This window comes from Hemiscyllium ocellatum, chromosome 7, assembly GCF_020745735.1.
Source record: "Hemiscyllium ocellatum isolate sHemOce1 chromosome 7, sHemOce1.pat.X.cur, whole genome shotgun sequence".
Taxonomy (NCBI): Eukaryota; Metazoa; Chordata; class Chondrichthyes; order Orectolobiformes; family Hemiscylliidae; genus Hemiscyllium; species Hemiscyllium ocellatum.
The window spans coordinates 52,341,128-52,358,354 of NC_083407.1; the positions used below are offsets into that span (position 1 = coordinate 52,341,128).

Consider the following 17,227-nt stretch of genomic DNA (forward strand, 5'->3'; position numbering starts at 1 on the left):
GAGTCAAATCTTTCCAGCCCCTGAACAATGTGGGAAGTGTTGTATATGTTGGGAAAATATCATGAAAACGGGAAATTGGATTCTTGCTGTTCAGAAAAAGAAGTCCAATTTTCCACCCAAGTTGAAGAGCGAAGCAAGAATTGTACTAATAAGCGACAAGAGATCTATATGCAAGCATTTACCTCTTTATGTAATATCACCTCCTTTACTTGCAGTTTGCTATTTTCCTTGACAGTGAAGGGAAAATGGTGACAATTCAGGCTTGTATGTCAGATTGGATACCTGGCAGCTCAAAATCACGTTTGCTCTTTCAAGCATCCATTGCAGCCAGCAGTTCCAACAAATCCCAGCTTGTTCCATTGGCAGCAACATCTTGCATCCTTCATCCGTGGAGATCAGCATCAGATGGAGGCATCAGCATCGCCACACCATCTTGGCACATCTGTCAATCATGTACACTACAGTTCACTACTTTAATATTAGAGCACATGGACACTTTGCTTGTAATGATGATGTCAGGATACTTTGTGTCCAGGGACAGGCACCCACTTCATGCAGCAGAGTAGAGTGCATCTCAGGATTCTTGACTTGCTGAGCTAGTGCTCACTAACTATGCACAGACATGGATTCTCTCAGCAGCTCTATCTTGCCTTTCCTTTCTTCATATTGCCACATCATTTAGAACTTACAGTCTCGTAGTACTTTGGCCTGCCTCACTTTTTATTAGAGACATAAGGCCAGGTAGCCTGTCTGGTTTGCAAGTGATGATCATTCAAAGAGGCTGACATGTAGCTTTACAGCACTGCTCTACATCAGTGTCCCACCTGCAGCATGTGTCAGCAGCTTATGCAGCAAGCTTAATCAAATGGCCATGTCTCAAAGTCTAAGGGGAGTAGTCATTAATAAAGTTGAGGAACTGTCATCAGTCAAGGAATATAACCCCAGTAAATCAAAAGCATCGTCCAATCTCTATCCAAGGGGCTTGGACATGCTCTGTTGGTGTTTGAAGTGTTTAGGGTCAGGGCTTCCATATCATTGCAGTCCAGAGAATGGGCCGTGGTCAGTCCTTTGGATCCAATGTAATGAGACTGGGGAATTGTGGTAAGTCTGCTGGGGAGCTGCACAGAGGTCAGTCAGGAATCTATTCAGTCCTCAGTCAGGACTGTCACTCCAAGTCACTTAGAGAGGGAGTCAGAGCCAGGCTGAGGGGTCTATTCACTTATTTATCAAGGGACCTTATGAGCAGCCACTTCTAAGGTCGGCAGTTGTAGTGCTTGGAAACAACATGCAAGAAATGAGAAGAGACAATAATTGTGAAGGAGGATAACAACATATAAGGGTGGAGGGCAATAGACCATTGGAGGGAACAGATTAGTATGGAAGGAAGGTGGCCATTGACAGTCATCACCATTTTGGCTTTGACAAGGGGTCAGTACATCATGGCATTTGATATTGCTAAACTGAGGGCTGGAGTACAGCAAGTAATATGTGGGGATGAAAACTTATATGAAAAAGTTTGGGTGGGAATATGAGAAAGCTTAGAACTGAGAAAGTTGACAGGAAGTACAGCGAACAATGGGACACAAAAGATTGGGATTGGGGGGGGTGGTCATGATTAACAGGTTCAGCCTATCATTCTGTCTCAGAATCTTTACCTATGTTGCCTCCCACTCTCTTTTGAATCATATCAGCATAAAGGAATGAAAAATGGCTGCCACCATACCTAGAGTGCATGAAGTAAGTTATTTTTCTCTGCCTGAGGATACAGACTTTACCTGTGAGCAAATTGAGGCACTTCAAGGGGCCCTCTGGAGCAGGTGGGACTTGAATCCGGGTCTGGGAGTAGAGACACTATCACTGCTGCATTTGTACTGGCAACATTTTACTTATGAAAACAACAGGCATCCTTACAAGTGGCAACTATGGACCATAATTCACAAAGACAATCTAAGATTTCATAGGCTGTAGAAGGGTATAGCACTGATTTCCTATCACCTTTAATTGTAAGCATTGTAATTTATTTGTAACTTATACACAACGCTATCTTTTTGGGTGATACGTAGTAGTAGGAAGACAAGGTTTGGACAACCCTACCACAACTCTACCACAATTCACAGTGCACTTGTACCTCATTTTTCTCATTAAACTGTTCAGAGATGTTCTTACACACCTCTGGAGCAGGTGGGACTTTAATCTGGGTCCAGGGATAGAGACGCTATCACTGCTGCACTTGTATTGGCAACTTTTTACTCTTGACAGTGTTAGCATCAAAAATATATTTGAGGACATTCACTGCCACACATCCCTTTTTACAGTGGGAGAAGGTGGCATATAACAGGTGGCAACAGCATAAACTGGAGGAGGGAAAATGCACCTGCATGAATAAGCACAGTGAAGGAGACCATGCTGGCCGTCATGGGAAGGAATCCACTGCAACCGCAGGCACTGTCGGCACTGGAGTGATTGATAATGAGGGTGTCTCTGTAACTAATCCTTCTTCCATCACCCCACAGTTTCCTCTTTCTCACAAAGCTGCAGATTGTGTTAGCATGCACATCGTTTTTCTTATCCCTCTTGTTCCTTTCTCATTTCAGATACCCCAAAGCAATTACCTTCCCAGGCAACATAGGACAGGAAGGAGAGCAGTGAAGGTGTAGTGATATCATTCAATTCTGCATTCTCAGCCACCAATTCAAAACTGACACTGTGTATTTTAGTTGCTAGGATAGAGGCAGGATCCACTTGGGTGAGAGAGGGGGCACAAGTGTGCATGCATCAGAGCAGAAGGAAAGAACAGACCAGATGCCAGAAATCTAGGTCACATGTTTGTCTGCTGAAGGTGAGTCAGAGAAGGATTTTGAAGGGGCCTGCTACAAAAGCAGGCTGATGGGAACTGGAAAGCTTGTTAGAAAACCTGCATGCAATTCCAAGGGCAATAGGGAAGTCATGCATTAACTGGGTACTAACCCTTGCTCAGACATTGGAGTACATTCTTCTAACATGTCTGCATGCCTGTGGAACCCACTGCCTATGATGGATGATATCTAAGCTTTCATTGCAGCACAAACAGCTTCCATCATTGTTCCGAGAGCTCAGACTGCAACCATTGTGACTGTGAATACTACTGTTCAGCAGGATTCCTAGGGTGGTTCAGCACCTAGCATTGCCTCAGCAGATAGCAATTCTTGTAATACCAACTTATTGTCATACCATTCCAACTTCTAGCCCTGTTATTGGAATACCAACAGGAAGGTAAATCTGCTACCATTAGCTGCTTTGACCTTCATGAGTCTCCAGACTTACAGTAATCTGGTTGACTTTTAACTGTCCCCTGGCCTAGTCAGCAATGCCTATGTCCTGTGGAGGAATTGGCAAAAAGGGAAGGTGTGGTTGAGGTAAATGTACCGGTCATGAATTATTTAATCACAGAACGAAACCCAAAGTAGGCTTATCAAAATTGTAGCCTCCATTTGTCTTCTTCTTGCTTGACTTCCTCTTACACACTTACCTCTTCTTCTCCACGTACCTTCTCTTTCTCAGCTTCTTGTTTAATAGATGCTGGCATTGACTATTTTTTCATAAAGGCCAGTTGTGTAGCCTGCAACATACTTCACATGCTCAGTCGACTACTACAGAGCTCTTCCAGAATCATCCGGATAGCAGAACATTTCTCCAGGATACCAATGAGGTACTCCAGAATGTTCCTTTTTGTTCTTAAGTCACCTGTCATTTACCTTCCTTCACGTTTGAAAACCCAAGCTTTTCCAATCTCAAATCAATCCTGTGAAGCTAAGATTTTTTTCTCTGTGTCATCTCCTCGCCTGAGTGAGCATCCTGATGATGTTTAAAATGTTTATTCATACCACCACGTCTAATTTAATTGAATTCGTGCCAAATGATTGGTCCAATTATGTATTTTATTCATTTTTGTTGAATTAAATACATGCTGAAAAACATTAACAGCAACAGAAGGGAAATATTTACAAATATATTGGCTTCTCTGTGACACTAGGTTGATATTAACATTTTATCTGCAGTTAATTTCTTGGGATACTTTTCATTCAACTGCCTTGACTTCGGAGAAATCCCATTTGTTCACAAAAGTCGTGTTTCTGTCAAACTTCCAAAAAGATAAAATGGTGGAGTGGGATACGTTCTCAGGAAATTCTTGGTAATAAGTAATCAGAAAATAGGTACAGTTAATTTCCAGTTTTTAAGTTGGAGCTTGAGATCAATTTGTGTGTATTTGATTTGATTTTTTTTTAAGGCCGTGACAAAGAAATGAAGATTTTTCAAAAGGCCCTGAAAAGGTTTAGCTCATTAAAAGCCCGTCGTTCTGCTGACTGTTGCCAGGTTATTATGTTTGAGGGAATGGTTGGGTATGGAAAAAGCAGACTACTAGCTGAAATTATCCACACATCACAAGCAGAAGGGATGAGGTATGTATTTTAATTATAATTTTGTAATTATATTCAGATCCAAGTATATTAAATAATAAATCAGTAGTTTATTCAGATCAGCTAAAGAACACCCCAGAAATTGGGGTAGGAAAGTGAAGTTTAGGACACACTTAGATCAGCTGCAATCTTATGAATGGTGAAGCAAGACCAAGGACCAATGGTCAAGGAGTTACTCCTGGTCCTGTTCCTTATGTCCTTAATTGTTGCAAGTAATTATTTTAGTTTCCCAATAATAATGCTGTATTTATTTTCTAAAGCTGTTTCTGGCATTTAATTGGGCGATAAGATGTAGCTGAAATACAGGGGTAAAAGCAGTACAGTAAAAGCACATTGATGATAGGAAAGAGATGCCAACTATAGTTATTCTGGCATCTACCCTCTCACAATTTGCTGTCAATTAAAATTACCCTTTCAGATTCTGTAAATAAGGGAATGGATGTCCTTTATGCATTAAGCTATAATGAATGTTAATAGTCAGTTTTTGATTTTATCTCTGATGCAGAGTCATACCGTTCGAACTGGGGAAAATGGATATCACAGAGCCCTATTATACTATCCAAACTATGATGGCTCTGCTACTGCAGGTGAACCACTGCAAAAGTTACGTAGAACGAGAAAGGGTTTTACTCACCAAGATAACAAAACATGAATTAATAGAAGATCTATGCCTTTTAAATGAACTTCTTTTTGTAAAGGTACTGAAACAACTAATCTTTCATTTGTAATAATTAACCAAATGTGCTTTTACATGTATGATTGTAGTTGAGGACTGAGAAGATCAATAGCTGTGTACTGTCCTTGAAATTACTCTACTAAAATAGCCCTCTTATCAGAATACAGAGCTGCAGATGCTATTTAGGGATTCCACTTCTGTGTCAGGATTGAATAAATAATTTTAGTAATACAAACATGAAAAGCTGGCAAACCAGTGCCACTTTCTGAACATGAAATATAGAAAGACTCAATTTTATTCAATGTCCTTTAATTATCCATGAACAATTTGCAAAAATTAATCACTGTTGACTACATTATTTCTTGATTATATAATCAATGATATTGGACACCAATAATAAACATGTTCGCAGAGAAACTTAACAGAATACTGTTGCAGGTTGGATACAGCCAATGATTAATGCTGAGACATAATGACCTAGAGAAAGTATGTATTACTTTCATTAATGGATACCTCACCTCTTTAAATGGGTTCCTGCATTTCTTTAGTTTTTCCAGTTGATTATACTTCAGCTGCCACTTGCTTCAATGCAGGTAATTCTCTGCAATCTCAACAGAGCCAGAGCTTTCCCATGAAAAAACCTGTTTGCAATTCATTCCTACATTATTAACAACCAACTAATGGAAGCAAAACTCAATTCATTATGTTCATCCCCGCATTATTATCATAGATAATTCCATGTAAGTCAACTTTTGAAGAAATTTCTCTAAAAACAGATCAACATGTATGGTATATATTAGATTACTTACAGTGTGGAAACAGGCCCTTCAGCCCAACAAGTCCACACCAACCCTCTGAAGAGCAACCCATCCCTCTAACACTATGGCCAATTTACCTAATCTGCACATTTTTGGACTGTGGGAGGAAACCCACACAATGGGGAGAATGTGCAAACTCCATACAGACAGTTGCTTGAGGTGGGAATTGAACCCAGGTCTCTGGCACTGTGAGGCAGCAGTGCTAACCACTATGCCACCATGCCATCCATATGTTGGAAAGTATTAAGCTAAAACTCTGGCATGGCTGCTATTCATTTTTATCATTCATTACGTAAAACATTCATTTTTTTTTTGATTAGATTAGACTTACAGTGTGGAAACAGGCCCTTCGGCCCAACAAGTCCACACCGACCTGCCGAAGCGCAACCCACCCATACCCCTACATTTACCCCTTACCTAACACTACGGGCAATTTAGCTTGGCCAATTCACCTGACCCGCACATCTTTGGACTGTGGGAGGAAACCGGAGCACCCGGAGGAAACCCACGCAGACACGGGGAGAACGTGCAAACTCCACACAGTCAGTTGCCTGAGTCAGGAATTGAACCCGGGTCTACAGGCGCTGTGAGGCAGCAGTGCTAACCACTGTGCCACCGTGCCGCCCACTAATTGTGTAGTAACAAATTGAGGCTGACAAATACAACTATGATATGCTATGATGGAAAAGGAAGGCAGCTTTGTATGCTGTGATCAATGGTTAATGCAGCTAAATTGGTTGTTTAGCTCACCCAAACATGATCTATTTAAATTGTTGTGGTTATGCAATCATAAGTAGGTTAGTTCAAGATGCATTTAACTAAGTTCCATAACCGTTTGCTTGGACAGAAGTGTAATAAATTTTTGTCTGTTTTAATCTGTTTTTTATCTATTTATTAATATCTTAGCTGTTTACAAAACACCCATAAATTTGATACTTATTTGATTATTTGTTCCAAAGATTAATGAATAATCATCATGATTTGTTTTTGTTAACAGTCAGAACAACGATATAATTATAAGTATAGTTTATGCATAACCCGGTGTGTACAATATCACATTCACATGCATGGAAATATTTAACATATTTAACAGTAACATTATTTAACAATATTTTTATGAACTATTTTTTAGAACAATACTTTGTCGATAAAAGCAACTTATGTGTTAACGATAAGGTTTCCATAAATATTGCAGCTGTAATATAAGTTGTGGTAGCAACCGAACATTAAAAAAAAGACTGCCCATGTTCTATAAATTCATTAAACTAGACATCGGGGAGATCAAAACTTTGATTCAAATCCTGTATGAAATCAAATGATTTCAGTGAGGAGGATACTACAATGCTATAATTTTCTTCAGATGACAGAGGAGGAAATGGTTCACGGTCTTTGTTTCCAAGTTGCTCTGATAAGATTCTGGTGGACTCTGTTTAATCACCTGTCCTCATGTTTCCTTCTTTGGATTTGTGGTAGTATTTTGTCACAAATCTAGTCCCTTTTTTTCTAAAAGCTATTCCTTAGCTTAAGGAGACTCTGTCTTTAATTTTTTTCAGGGGGCAATAAACCAAGCCGGACTGTGAGCAGTCTGGTTTGGTACAGAGATGAAAAGGATTTTGAGAGGCCTTTTGTTTGTATGTGAACAAATGAGACTTCAGGCCAAAGTGATTGTGCTTAGAAGTGAGCTGTATAATGATAGGGGATTGATCAGCTCTTTAGCTAGCTGAGCTGAACAGTTTTAGTTTGGTCTTGAACTGGGAAGTTCAACAGGGAGCTGTGTGGAAACTCTCTCTTTTTTCTGCCCTTCAGCTTCAACCTATAAGCACGTGTTCCATTTATACTGGTTTTTAAAGGGAGTTTGCTTATTGAGACTGTTGTGTATATTTGGAACAGTATAATTCACTCTAGTTGGATAGGCTGAGTTCTGTAGGTGTTCCTTTTTCTGTTCTTTGTGTTTCATTGTGTAATGTGAATAAATTTTTGTCTGTTTTAAAATCTAGTAGTCGACCTAGCTATCTTACATCGAGTAATTTTTCACTGTACACTTACTGAAACAAATTGCTAAGTTAGGTCTAAGGCTGCCTGCTTAAGAATGTTTTGAGTGGTCTGGCCAAGTCCATAACAGATTGAGGGTTCTTTGCGGGATTTTAAACAGCGGTAGATGCTAGTGTCTTTAATTCGGGTGTTGTTTTGGTTGTGCAGACAGAACTTGGGATAGTAATGGCTCTTTCAGTTACCAAAAGTTTTCTAGAAGTGGATGTGGTGACTTTGGAAGTTTTGCGAAAAGTGAATAACACCCAGTTGTAAGAATTCGCAGAGAGGCTGGAATTGGAACTGCCTGCTTCTGTGAGGAAAGGAGAGATAATTACAGCAGTAGCTCAGCATTTAAACTTGCTGGAGAAACCATCAGAATCTCTGGAGATGGCAAGAATTCAACTGCAAATGAAGCAGCTTGAGTTGGAGGCGAGAAATAAGGAAAGGGCAGGAGAAATGGAACAGTTTGAGTTACGATTAGAAGCAGAAGAAAGGGAAAAAGAGAGAGCAGCAGGAGAGAGGGAAAAAGAGAGCGCTTTTGAACTTCAAAAACTGACACATAAAAAGGAAAGTCAGCTGAAAAGGCTGGAGATAAAGGCTGAGGGTAGGCTGAGTGAGGAAGAGAGTGAAGATGAGCAAGCCCCTGCTGGTTAGAAGCCTAATGAAAAACTGTTTAAGTATGTTCAAGCATTGCTTACATTTGATGAAAAGAATGTGGAAGTCTTTTTTGTCTCATTTAAAAAGGTGGCTAAACAAATGCAGTGACCAGTGGCAATATGGGTTTTGTTAATCCAAACGAAACTTGTAGATAGGGCAAGTGAAGTGTTCACATCCCTATCGTGGGAGGACTCTGGGGAGTAAGAGGACATGAAAAAAGCCATTTTAAGTGCAAATGACCTTATACCAATAGACAATAGGCAATAGGTGCAGGAGCAGGCCATTCAGCCCTTCGAGCCTGCACCGCCATTCAATATGATCATGGCTGATCATTCCTAATTAGTATCCTCTTCCTGTCTTATCTCCATAACCCTTGAATCCACTATCTTTGAGAGCTCTATCCAACTCTTTCTTAAATGAATCCAGAGACTGGGCCTCCACTGCCCTCTAGGGCAGAGCATTCCACACAGCCATCACTCTCTGGGTGAAGAAGTTTCTCCTCATCTCTGTCCTAAATGGTCTACCCTGTATTTTTAAGCTGCGTCCTCTGGTTCGGCACTCACCCATCAGTGGAAACATGTTTCCTGCTGCCAGAGTGTCCAATCCTTTCATAATCTTATATGTCTCAATCAGATCCCCTCTCAATCTTCTAAACTCAAGGGTATACATGCCAAGTCGCTTCAGTCTTTCAGTGTAAGGTAATCCCACCATTCCAGGAATTGACCTCGTGAACCTACACTGCACTCCCTCAATAGCCAGAATGTCTTTCCTCAAATTTGGAGACCAGAACTGCACACAGTACTCCAGGTGTGGTCTCACCAGGGCCCTGTACAGCTGCAGAAGAACCTCTTTGCTTCTATATTCAATTCCTCTTGTTACGAAGGCCAGCATGCTATTAGTCTTCTTCCCTACCTGCTGTACCTGCATTGCTTGCCTTCATTGACTGGTATACAAGAACACCCAGATCTCTCTGTACTGCCCCTTTACCTAAATTGATTCCATTGAGGTAGTAATCTGCCTTCCTGTTCTTGCCACCAAAGTGGATAACCATACATTTATCCACATTAAACTGCATCTGCCCACTCACCTAACTTGTCCAGGTCACCCTGTAATCTCCTAACATCCTCATCACATTTCACCCTGCCACCCAGCTTTGTATCATCCGCAAATTTTCTAATGTTATTGCTGATACCATCTTCTATATCATTAACATATATTGTAAAAAGCTGTGGTCCCAGCACAGATCCCTGCTGTACCCCACTGGTCACTGTCTGCCATTCCGAAATGGAGCCGTTTATCACTACCCTTTGTTTCTTATCAGCCAACCAATTTTCAATCCAATCTAGTACTTTGCCCCCAATACCATGTGCCCTAATTTTACTCACTAACTTCCTGTGTGGGAATTTATCAAAAGCTTTCTGAAAGTCTAGGTACACTACATCTACTGGATCTCCCTCGTCCATCTTCAGAGTTACATCCTCAAAAAATTCAAGAAGATTTGTCAAGCATGATTTCCCCTTCATAAATCCATGCTGACTCTGTCCTATCCTGTTACTACTATCCAGATGTGCCGTAATTTCATCCTTTATAATAGACTCCAGCATCTTTCCCACCACTGAGGTCAGACTAACTGGTCTATAATTTCCTGCTTTCTCTCTCCCACCTTTCTTAAAAAGTGGTATAACATTAGCCACCCCCCAATCCTCAGGAACCAACCCCGAATCTATCGAACTCTGGAAAATAATCACCAACGCATCCACGATTTCCCGAGCCACCTCCTTCAGTACCCTGGGATGTAGACCATCAGACCCCGGGGACTTATCAACCTTCAGACCTAATAGTCTCTCCAACACCAAATCCTGGCAAATATAGATTCCCTTAAGTTCAGGTCCTTCAGCCACTGTTACCTCAGGGAGATTGCTTGTGTCTCAACACAGATCTGAAGTACCCATTTAATTCTTCTGCCATTTCTTTGTTCCCCATAATATATTCCCCTGTTTCTGTCTTCAAGGGCCCAATTTAGTCCTAACCATTTTTTTGCCTTGCACATACTTAAAAAAGCTTTTACTATCCTCCTTTATATTATTGGCCAGTTTACCTTCGTACCTCATTTTTCCTCTGCATATTTCCTTCTTAGTAATCCTCTGTTGCTCTTTAAAAGCTTCCCAGTCCTCTGTTTTCCCACTTATCTTTGCTATGTTATACTTTTTCTCTTTTAACTTTATATGTTTCTTAACTTCCCTCATCAGCCACGGCCGCCCATGCCTCCTCCTGGGATCTTTCTTCCTTTTAGGAATGAACTGATCCTGCAACTTCTGCATTATACTCAGAAATATCCACCATTGTTCCTCCACGGTCATCCCTGCTAAGGTATTGCACCATGAAACTTTGGCCAGCTCCTCCCTCATAGCTCCATAATTCCCTTTATTCAACAGAAGTACTGTCACTTCCGACTGTACCTTCTCCCTCTCAAATTGCAAATACCAGAAGCCGATAGACAACGTTTCAGGAATATAAGGAGGAACCATGGTCAAACTTATCTTGAATTTGAAAGGGTCAAACAGAGTAATTTCAATAGATGGATAAGAGCTTAAAAAATCGAGCAAACCTATGATGCCCTTAGAGAGGTAATTATTTTGGAGGAATTCAAAAATTCACTGCCTGAAGTAGTGCGAAATGCTGTGGAAGAGCAGAGAATTAAAACAGCAAGGTTAGTAGCTGAAGTGGCTGATGATTATGAGCTGGTGCATAAAACACAGTTTGACTTCGAGAATCAATTTCTATCCATGAGGGATAGAAATTGCGGCAAAGAGAAATCCTCACGTGGAAAGGGAAAGGTAGATCTCACTGAAGATCATGATGAGAACTTACCACAGGGTAAAAAAGAAACCCTTGAGGGGGGACATAGAAGTCAAAAAGCTCCGATGTTTTCAGTGTAATAAAGTGGGCCACACAAAATCACAGTGTTGGCGGACTAGGAGAAAGCCAGATGTCGAAAAACCAGACAAGCCTGGAGGTTTGTTGGACTAGACACAAAAGGAAAGTTAGACACCTGCCTCAGAGTATACAAGATGTTCAGAGCTTGATTAAGGAGGAAGTGCCAGATATGCTTACAAAATATACAAGCAATGGTAGAGTTTATTTACATAGGCCGGGAGGTAAGGAGGTTACAATACTAAGGAACATAGGATTTCTCAGTCTGAAATGCTGAAGGATGAGGAAATATGTGCTCCTGAGAGACTATTGCCAGAGAAGGTACTGGTAACAAGAATTCATGGTGAGACAAAAAGTGCTCAATTTTCTGCCGCTCGGAGGGCGGCACGGTGGCACGAGGGCGGAACGGTGGCACAGTGGTTAGCACTGCTGCCTCACAGCGCCAGGGACCTGGGTTCAATTCCCACCTCAGGCGACTGACTGTGTGGAGTTTGCACGTTCTCCCCGTGTCTGCGTGGGTTTCCTCCGGGTGCTCCGGTTTCCTCCCACAGTCCAAAGATGTGCGGGTCAGGTGAATTGCCCGTAGTGTTAGGTCAGGGGTATATGTAGGGGTATGGGTGGGTTGCGCTTCGGCGGGTCGGTGTGGACTTGTTGGGCCGAAGGGCCTGTTTCCACACTGTAAGTAATCTATGTAAAGTGAGGCTAGAGAGTCCAGAGAAGAGTGGAGAATTTGTGGTAGCAGTACTAGACAAACTCTCAGCTCCAGGAATACAGTGTGTCCTTGCAAATGATATAGCTGATTCACCGGTAGGCATGCTGCCTCCTCTAGTTGAAGATCCAGTGGAGACGCAGGCAACTGAAGAAATGGAGAATGTTTATCCAGGAAATTTCCCTGATTGTGTGATCACAACATCACAGAGGCACAAGTTGAAGCAAGAGGGACCAAAAGGCACAGATAAGGAAGCTGATGTAGTGTTACCCGAAACTTTCTTTGATCAGGTAAGTGGAACAGAGATGGAGAAAATAGGAAAACATGTCAGTATTTTTAGCTCTGCTAAGCTGACTGAATTACAGCAGAAATTTGAGTAAAAACAGTTATATCAAAAGGCAGTTACAAAGAAATAAAGTGAATGCATTCCTGTGTGTTATTACTTAACAAATAATGTCTTAATGAGGAAATGGAGACCAGCACACATTCAAGCAGATGAGACATGGGCAGAGATTCATCAAATTGTTTTGCCAGTACGCTATAGAAAGGAGGTGTTGCGAGTGGTGCATCAGTTATCACTTGGAGGTCATTTAGGGGTGAGGAAAACACCGGATAAAATATAATGACATTTTTACTGGCCTGAACTACACAAAGATATGGTTGAATTTTGCCAAACGTGTCATTCGTATAAGCTAATCAGAAAACCGCAGGCAGTAATAAAACTTGCACCTTTAGTACCTTTTCCAGCATTTGAGGGACACTTCACAAGAGTCTTGAGTGATTGTGTAGGTCCCCTACCTCAAACAAAAAGGGGGAATAAGTATTAACAATAATGGATGTGTCAACTAGATTTTCAGAGGTAATCCTATTCCGCAACATCATAGCTAAAAGGGTTGGAGAAGAATTACTTAACCTTTTTTTATGAGATACGGACTACCAATTGGTATCCAGTCAGATCAAGGATCAAACTTCCTATCCGAACTATTCAAGGATGTTATGGATAACTTGGGAATAAAGCAGTTCAAATCTACTGCGTATCATCCAGAATCACAGGGAGCACTGGGGAGATGCCATCAAACACTGAATACTATGTTGAGAGCTTATGGTCAGGATTATCCAGATGATTGGGATAAGGGAGTTCTGTTTGTACTTTTTGCGATCAGAGATGCACCGAGTGAATTGACCAAATTCAGTCCATTTAAATTAATTTTTGGGCATGAAGTAAAAGGATTGTTAAAACTGATTAAGGGGAAATTAATAAGTTAGAATTCAGATACCGCCCTTTTGGACTATGTGTTAAATTTTAGAGATCGATTGGATAGAGCTGGAGAATTGGCTGGACAGCATTTAAAAGTATTACTGCAAACAATGAAATAGGAAGCAGATAAGAAATCACAAATTTGCAATTTTGCAATTGGGGATAAGGTATTGGTGTTACTTCCAGTAACAGATGAGCCTTTAAAAGGATGGTTTAGTGGATCTTATCAAATTGAGAGGAAATTGAGGTGAACTACTTGATAAGGACTCCACACAGGAAGAAATCTCACAGAATGTGTCATGTGAATATGCTCAAAAGGTACTTTGATAGGGAAGGAAAGCAAGAGGAGAAGGTGTTAATGATTACAGCACAGAAAGAAGAACCAAGTTCTGAGGATTCTGAATTGGACATTCCTTAAATCAAATTGGACAATGAGGAAGTTGTCAAACATTGAGATAACTTGCTGAGTTACCTTCCACAAGAAAATTGAAATGATCTATAAAAGTTATTACTATCACATGGGAAGATATGCAGAAATAAACGGGGAAGTACTAACTTAATTGTGCATGATGTAGATGTAGGAGATGCTGTTCCGATTAAGCAACATCCTTGTACACATAACCCTCTAAAGTTGACACAGGTTCAGAAGGAGATAGAGTGCATGCTCCAAGATGGCACAATCGAAGTGAGTTACAGTGACTGGAGCTCACCTGTAGTCATGGTGCCAAAGCCAGATGGTACCCAACGGTTATGTGTGGACTATCGCAAAGTCTATGCTGTTACAAAGACTGATATATATCTAATTACATGGTTGGAGGACTGTGTCGATAAAGTGGGACAAGCAACTTATATTTCTAAGTTGGTCTTGCTCAGAGGCTACTGGCAAGTACCTCTGTCAGAGAGAGCAAAGACAATTTCAGCTTTCATAAGGCCAAATGGACTAAATTAGTTCAAAGGAGAAAGTGAGGACTGCAGATTTTCAGCTCTATATCAGTTCAAAGTCATGCCATTTGGTATGAAAAATGCTCCAGCCACATTTCAGAGACTGACAATAAGGTCATTGCCAGATTACCCAACTGTGTGGTTTATATTGATGACCTGGAGATTTTTAGTCACTCATGGAAGGAACATTTACAGCAATTATCGGACTTGTTCAATTGACTTCAGAAGGCAGGCTTGGTGGTAAACCTAGCTAAAAGTGAATTTGCCAAAGCCCAAGTCACCTTCCTGGGCCATGTTATGGGACATGGAAAAATGGCCCCACAAGATGCCAAAACAAAAGTAATTGGGGAATGTCCCTCTCAGTCGATGAAAATCAGTACTACGGTTCCTGGGGTTGAGTGGATTTTACTGAAAGTTTGTACCAAATTTAGCAGTATGCTTGCTCCACTCACTGAATTGTTAAAGAAGGGCAAGAAGTTTCAGTGGACAGCGAACTGTCAAGAAGCATTTGACAGCCTAAAAACTGTGTTAACCACTGCCCCAGTAATAGCCACAGCATATTACACAAAGCCTTTCAAGTAGGCTATACTGCCAGTGATGTGGGTGTCAATGCGGTGCTCCTGCAGGAGGATGACGAGGGAATAGAAAGACCCTTTGGATTTTTTTTTCCAGGAAGATGAATGCTTAACAACAGAAATATTCAACAGTGGAGAAAGAGACTTGAAGCTTTGTGTTGGCATTACAACATTTCAGTGTTTATGTTATCAGCAATGCATCTGAGACAATCGAATGCATTGATCACAACCCATTGACATTTGTGGAAAAATTTAAGGACAACAATGCCAGACTGTTTGGATGAAGTTTGTTGTTGCAGCCATTCAATTTGATAATTGTGCACGTGGCAGGTTGCGAAAATGAGATTGCCGATGTGTTATTGAGACTTGAATGAGATAACGAGGTGTTTAGTGTTGGGTATACCGTGGCCTGAATCTGCATGTGGTTGCGTATAGAGTCGTAGAGTCATAGAGATGTACAGCATAGAAATAGACCCTTCGGTCCAACCCGTCCATGCCAATCAGACATCCCAACCCAATCTAGTCCCACCTGCCAGCACCCGGCCCATATCACTCCAAACCCTTCCTATTCATATATCCATCCAAATGCCTCTTAAATGCTGCAATTGAACCAGCCTCCACCATATCCTCTGGCAGCTCATTCCATACATGTACCACTCGCTGCGTGGAAAAGTTGCCCCTTAGGTCTCTTTTATATCTTTCCCCTCTCACCCTAAACCTATGCCTTCTAGTTCTGGACTCCCCGACCCCAGGGAAAAGACTTTGCCTATTTATCCTATCCTTGCCCCTCATAATTTTGTAAACCTCTATAAAGTCACCCTTCAGCCTCCGATGTTGCATGTTTATCATTAGCATAGTGTATATGTGTGTTTAAACTATTATCCGGGGTTTTGAATGGTTAAAAATGAAATCATCTTTTGGTATTGAAGGTTCATTTTTTTAAGGGGGGACATGTCACAAAGGTAGTCCCTTTGTATCTAAAATCCGTTCCCTGGCAAGAAGATTTTGAGAGACCTTTTGTTTATATGTAAACAGATAAGACTTCAGGCCAAAGTGGTCATGCTTTAGAAGTGACCTGTATAATGAAAGTGGAGTGGTCAGCTCTTTAGCTATCTGAGCTGAGCAGTTTTAGTTCAGTCTTGAACTGAGAAGTTCAACAGGGAGCTTTGTGGAAACTCTCTCTCTTTTCTGCCCTGTAAGCATCTGTTCCATTTATTCTGTGTTTTCAAGGGAGTTTGCTAATTGTGTATTTGGAAGAGCATAATTAAGTCTAGTTTGATAGGCTACATTCTAAAGGGTTTCTTTATTCTGTTCCTTGTGTTTCATTGTATAATTTAGTGAATAAATTTGTTGTCTGTTTTAAAATCTAGTAGTTAAACCACCTATCTTTCTCTGGGTAATTTTCACTATCCACTTATGAAAACAAATTGCAAAGTTAGGTCGAGGGCTGCCTGATTAAGAATGTTTTGAGTGGTCTGGCCTAGTCCATAACACATTGATGTTCCTGAAAACTCAGTTGCTTCTTTCAAAGAGAACCAATCCTTACTTGAAGAAGATAAATAGGAAATGTTATCTACTTATTTTACAAAATGATATGATTGAATTTTACATTCCATTTAAAGGAAAGGGGAGTGGATCTGAGACAATGTTTAAAATTTAAGGAAGGGCAATTGTGAAGGCATGAAAGAGGAGCTGGCCAAAATACATTGTCAAGTTAGGTTAAAGGATATTTAAATGGAGATGCAAAGACAGATATTTTAGGAATATTTTAGAATACATTGAATAGATACTTTGGAAGAAGTAAGAAAAATTCCAATGCACTGACCCACCATCCATGGTAAACCAGAAAGGGTAATGACAATATTAAAATTAAATAAAAAGCATATACAAGTGCAGACATGTAGCTAGTCAGAAAATGGACACAATATAAAAACAGGTAAAAACAAGGACTGCAGTTGCTAGAAACCAGATTCTGGATTAGAGTGGTGCTGGAAAAGCTCAATAATGAGCTTGGATACAAAGACAGGTAGCATTAGAAATAGAAAAAAGATATTTGGCAAAGAAACATCCAAATGAAAACGTCTCAGGTGTGGCAGCACATCCTTTTCTCCATGGAAAGGTTGGCAATCCTTATGGGGAACTATGTTCAGCAGACTACTCATTGGAAGCA

General features: G+C 40.7%; 1 protein-coding gene across 1 annotated transcript in view; it reads left to right on the forward strand.

The window, feature by feature from the left end:
- LOC132817350 (adenylate cyclase type 10-like) overlaps positions 1-17,227 on the forward strand; it is a 187,519-nt gene that overhangs the window by 51,718 nt on the left and 118,574 nt on the right. The window contains exons 13-14 of the mRNA XM_060827758.1: positions 4,268-4,439; positions 4,963-5,155. Coding sequence (XP_060683741.1) covers positions 4,268-4,439; positions 4,963-5,155 — 365 coding nt within the window. The remainder of the gene's footprint in view (positions 1-4,267; positions 4,440-4,962; positions 5,156-17,227) is intronic.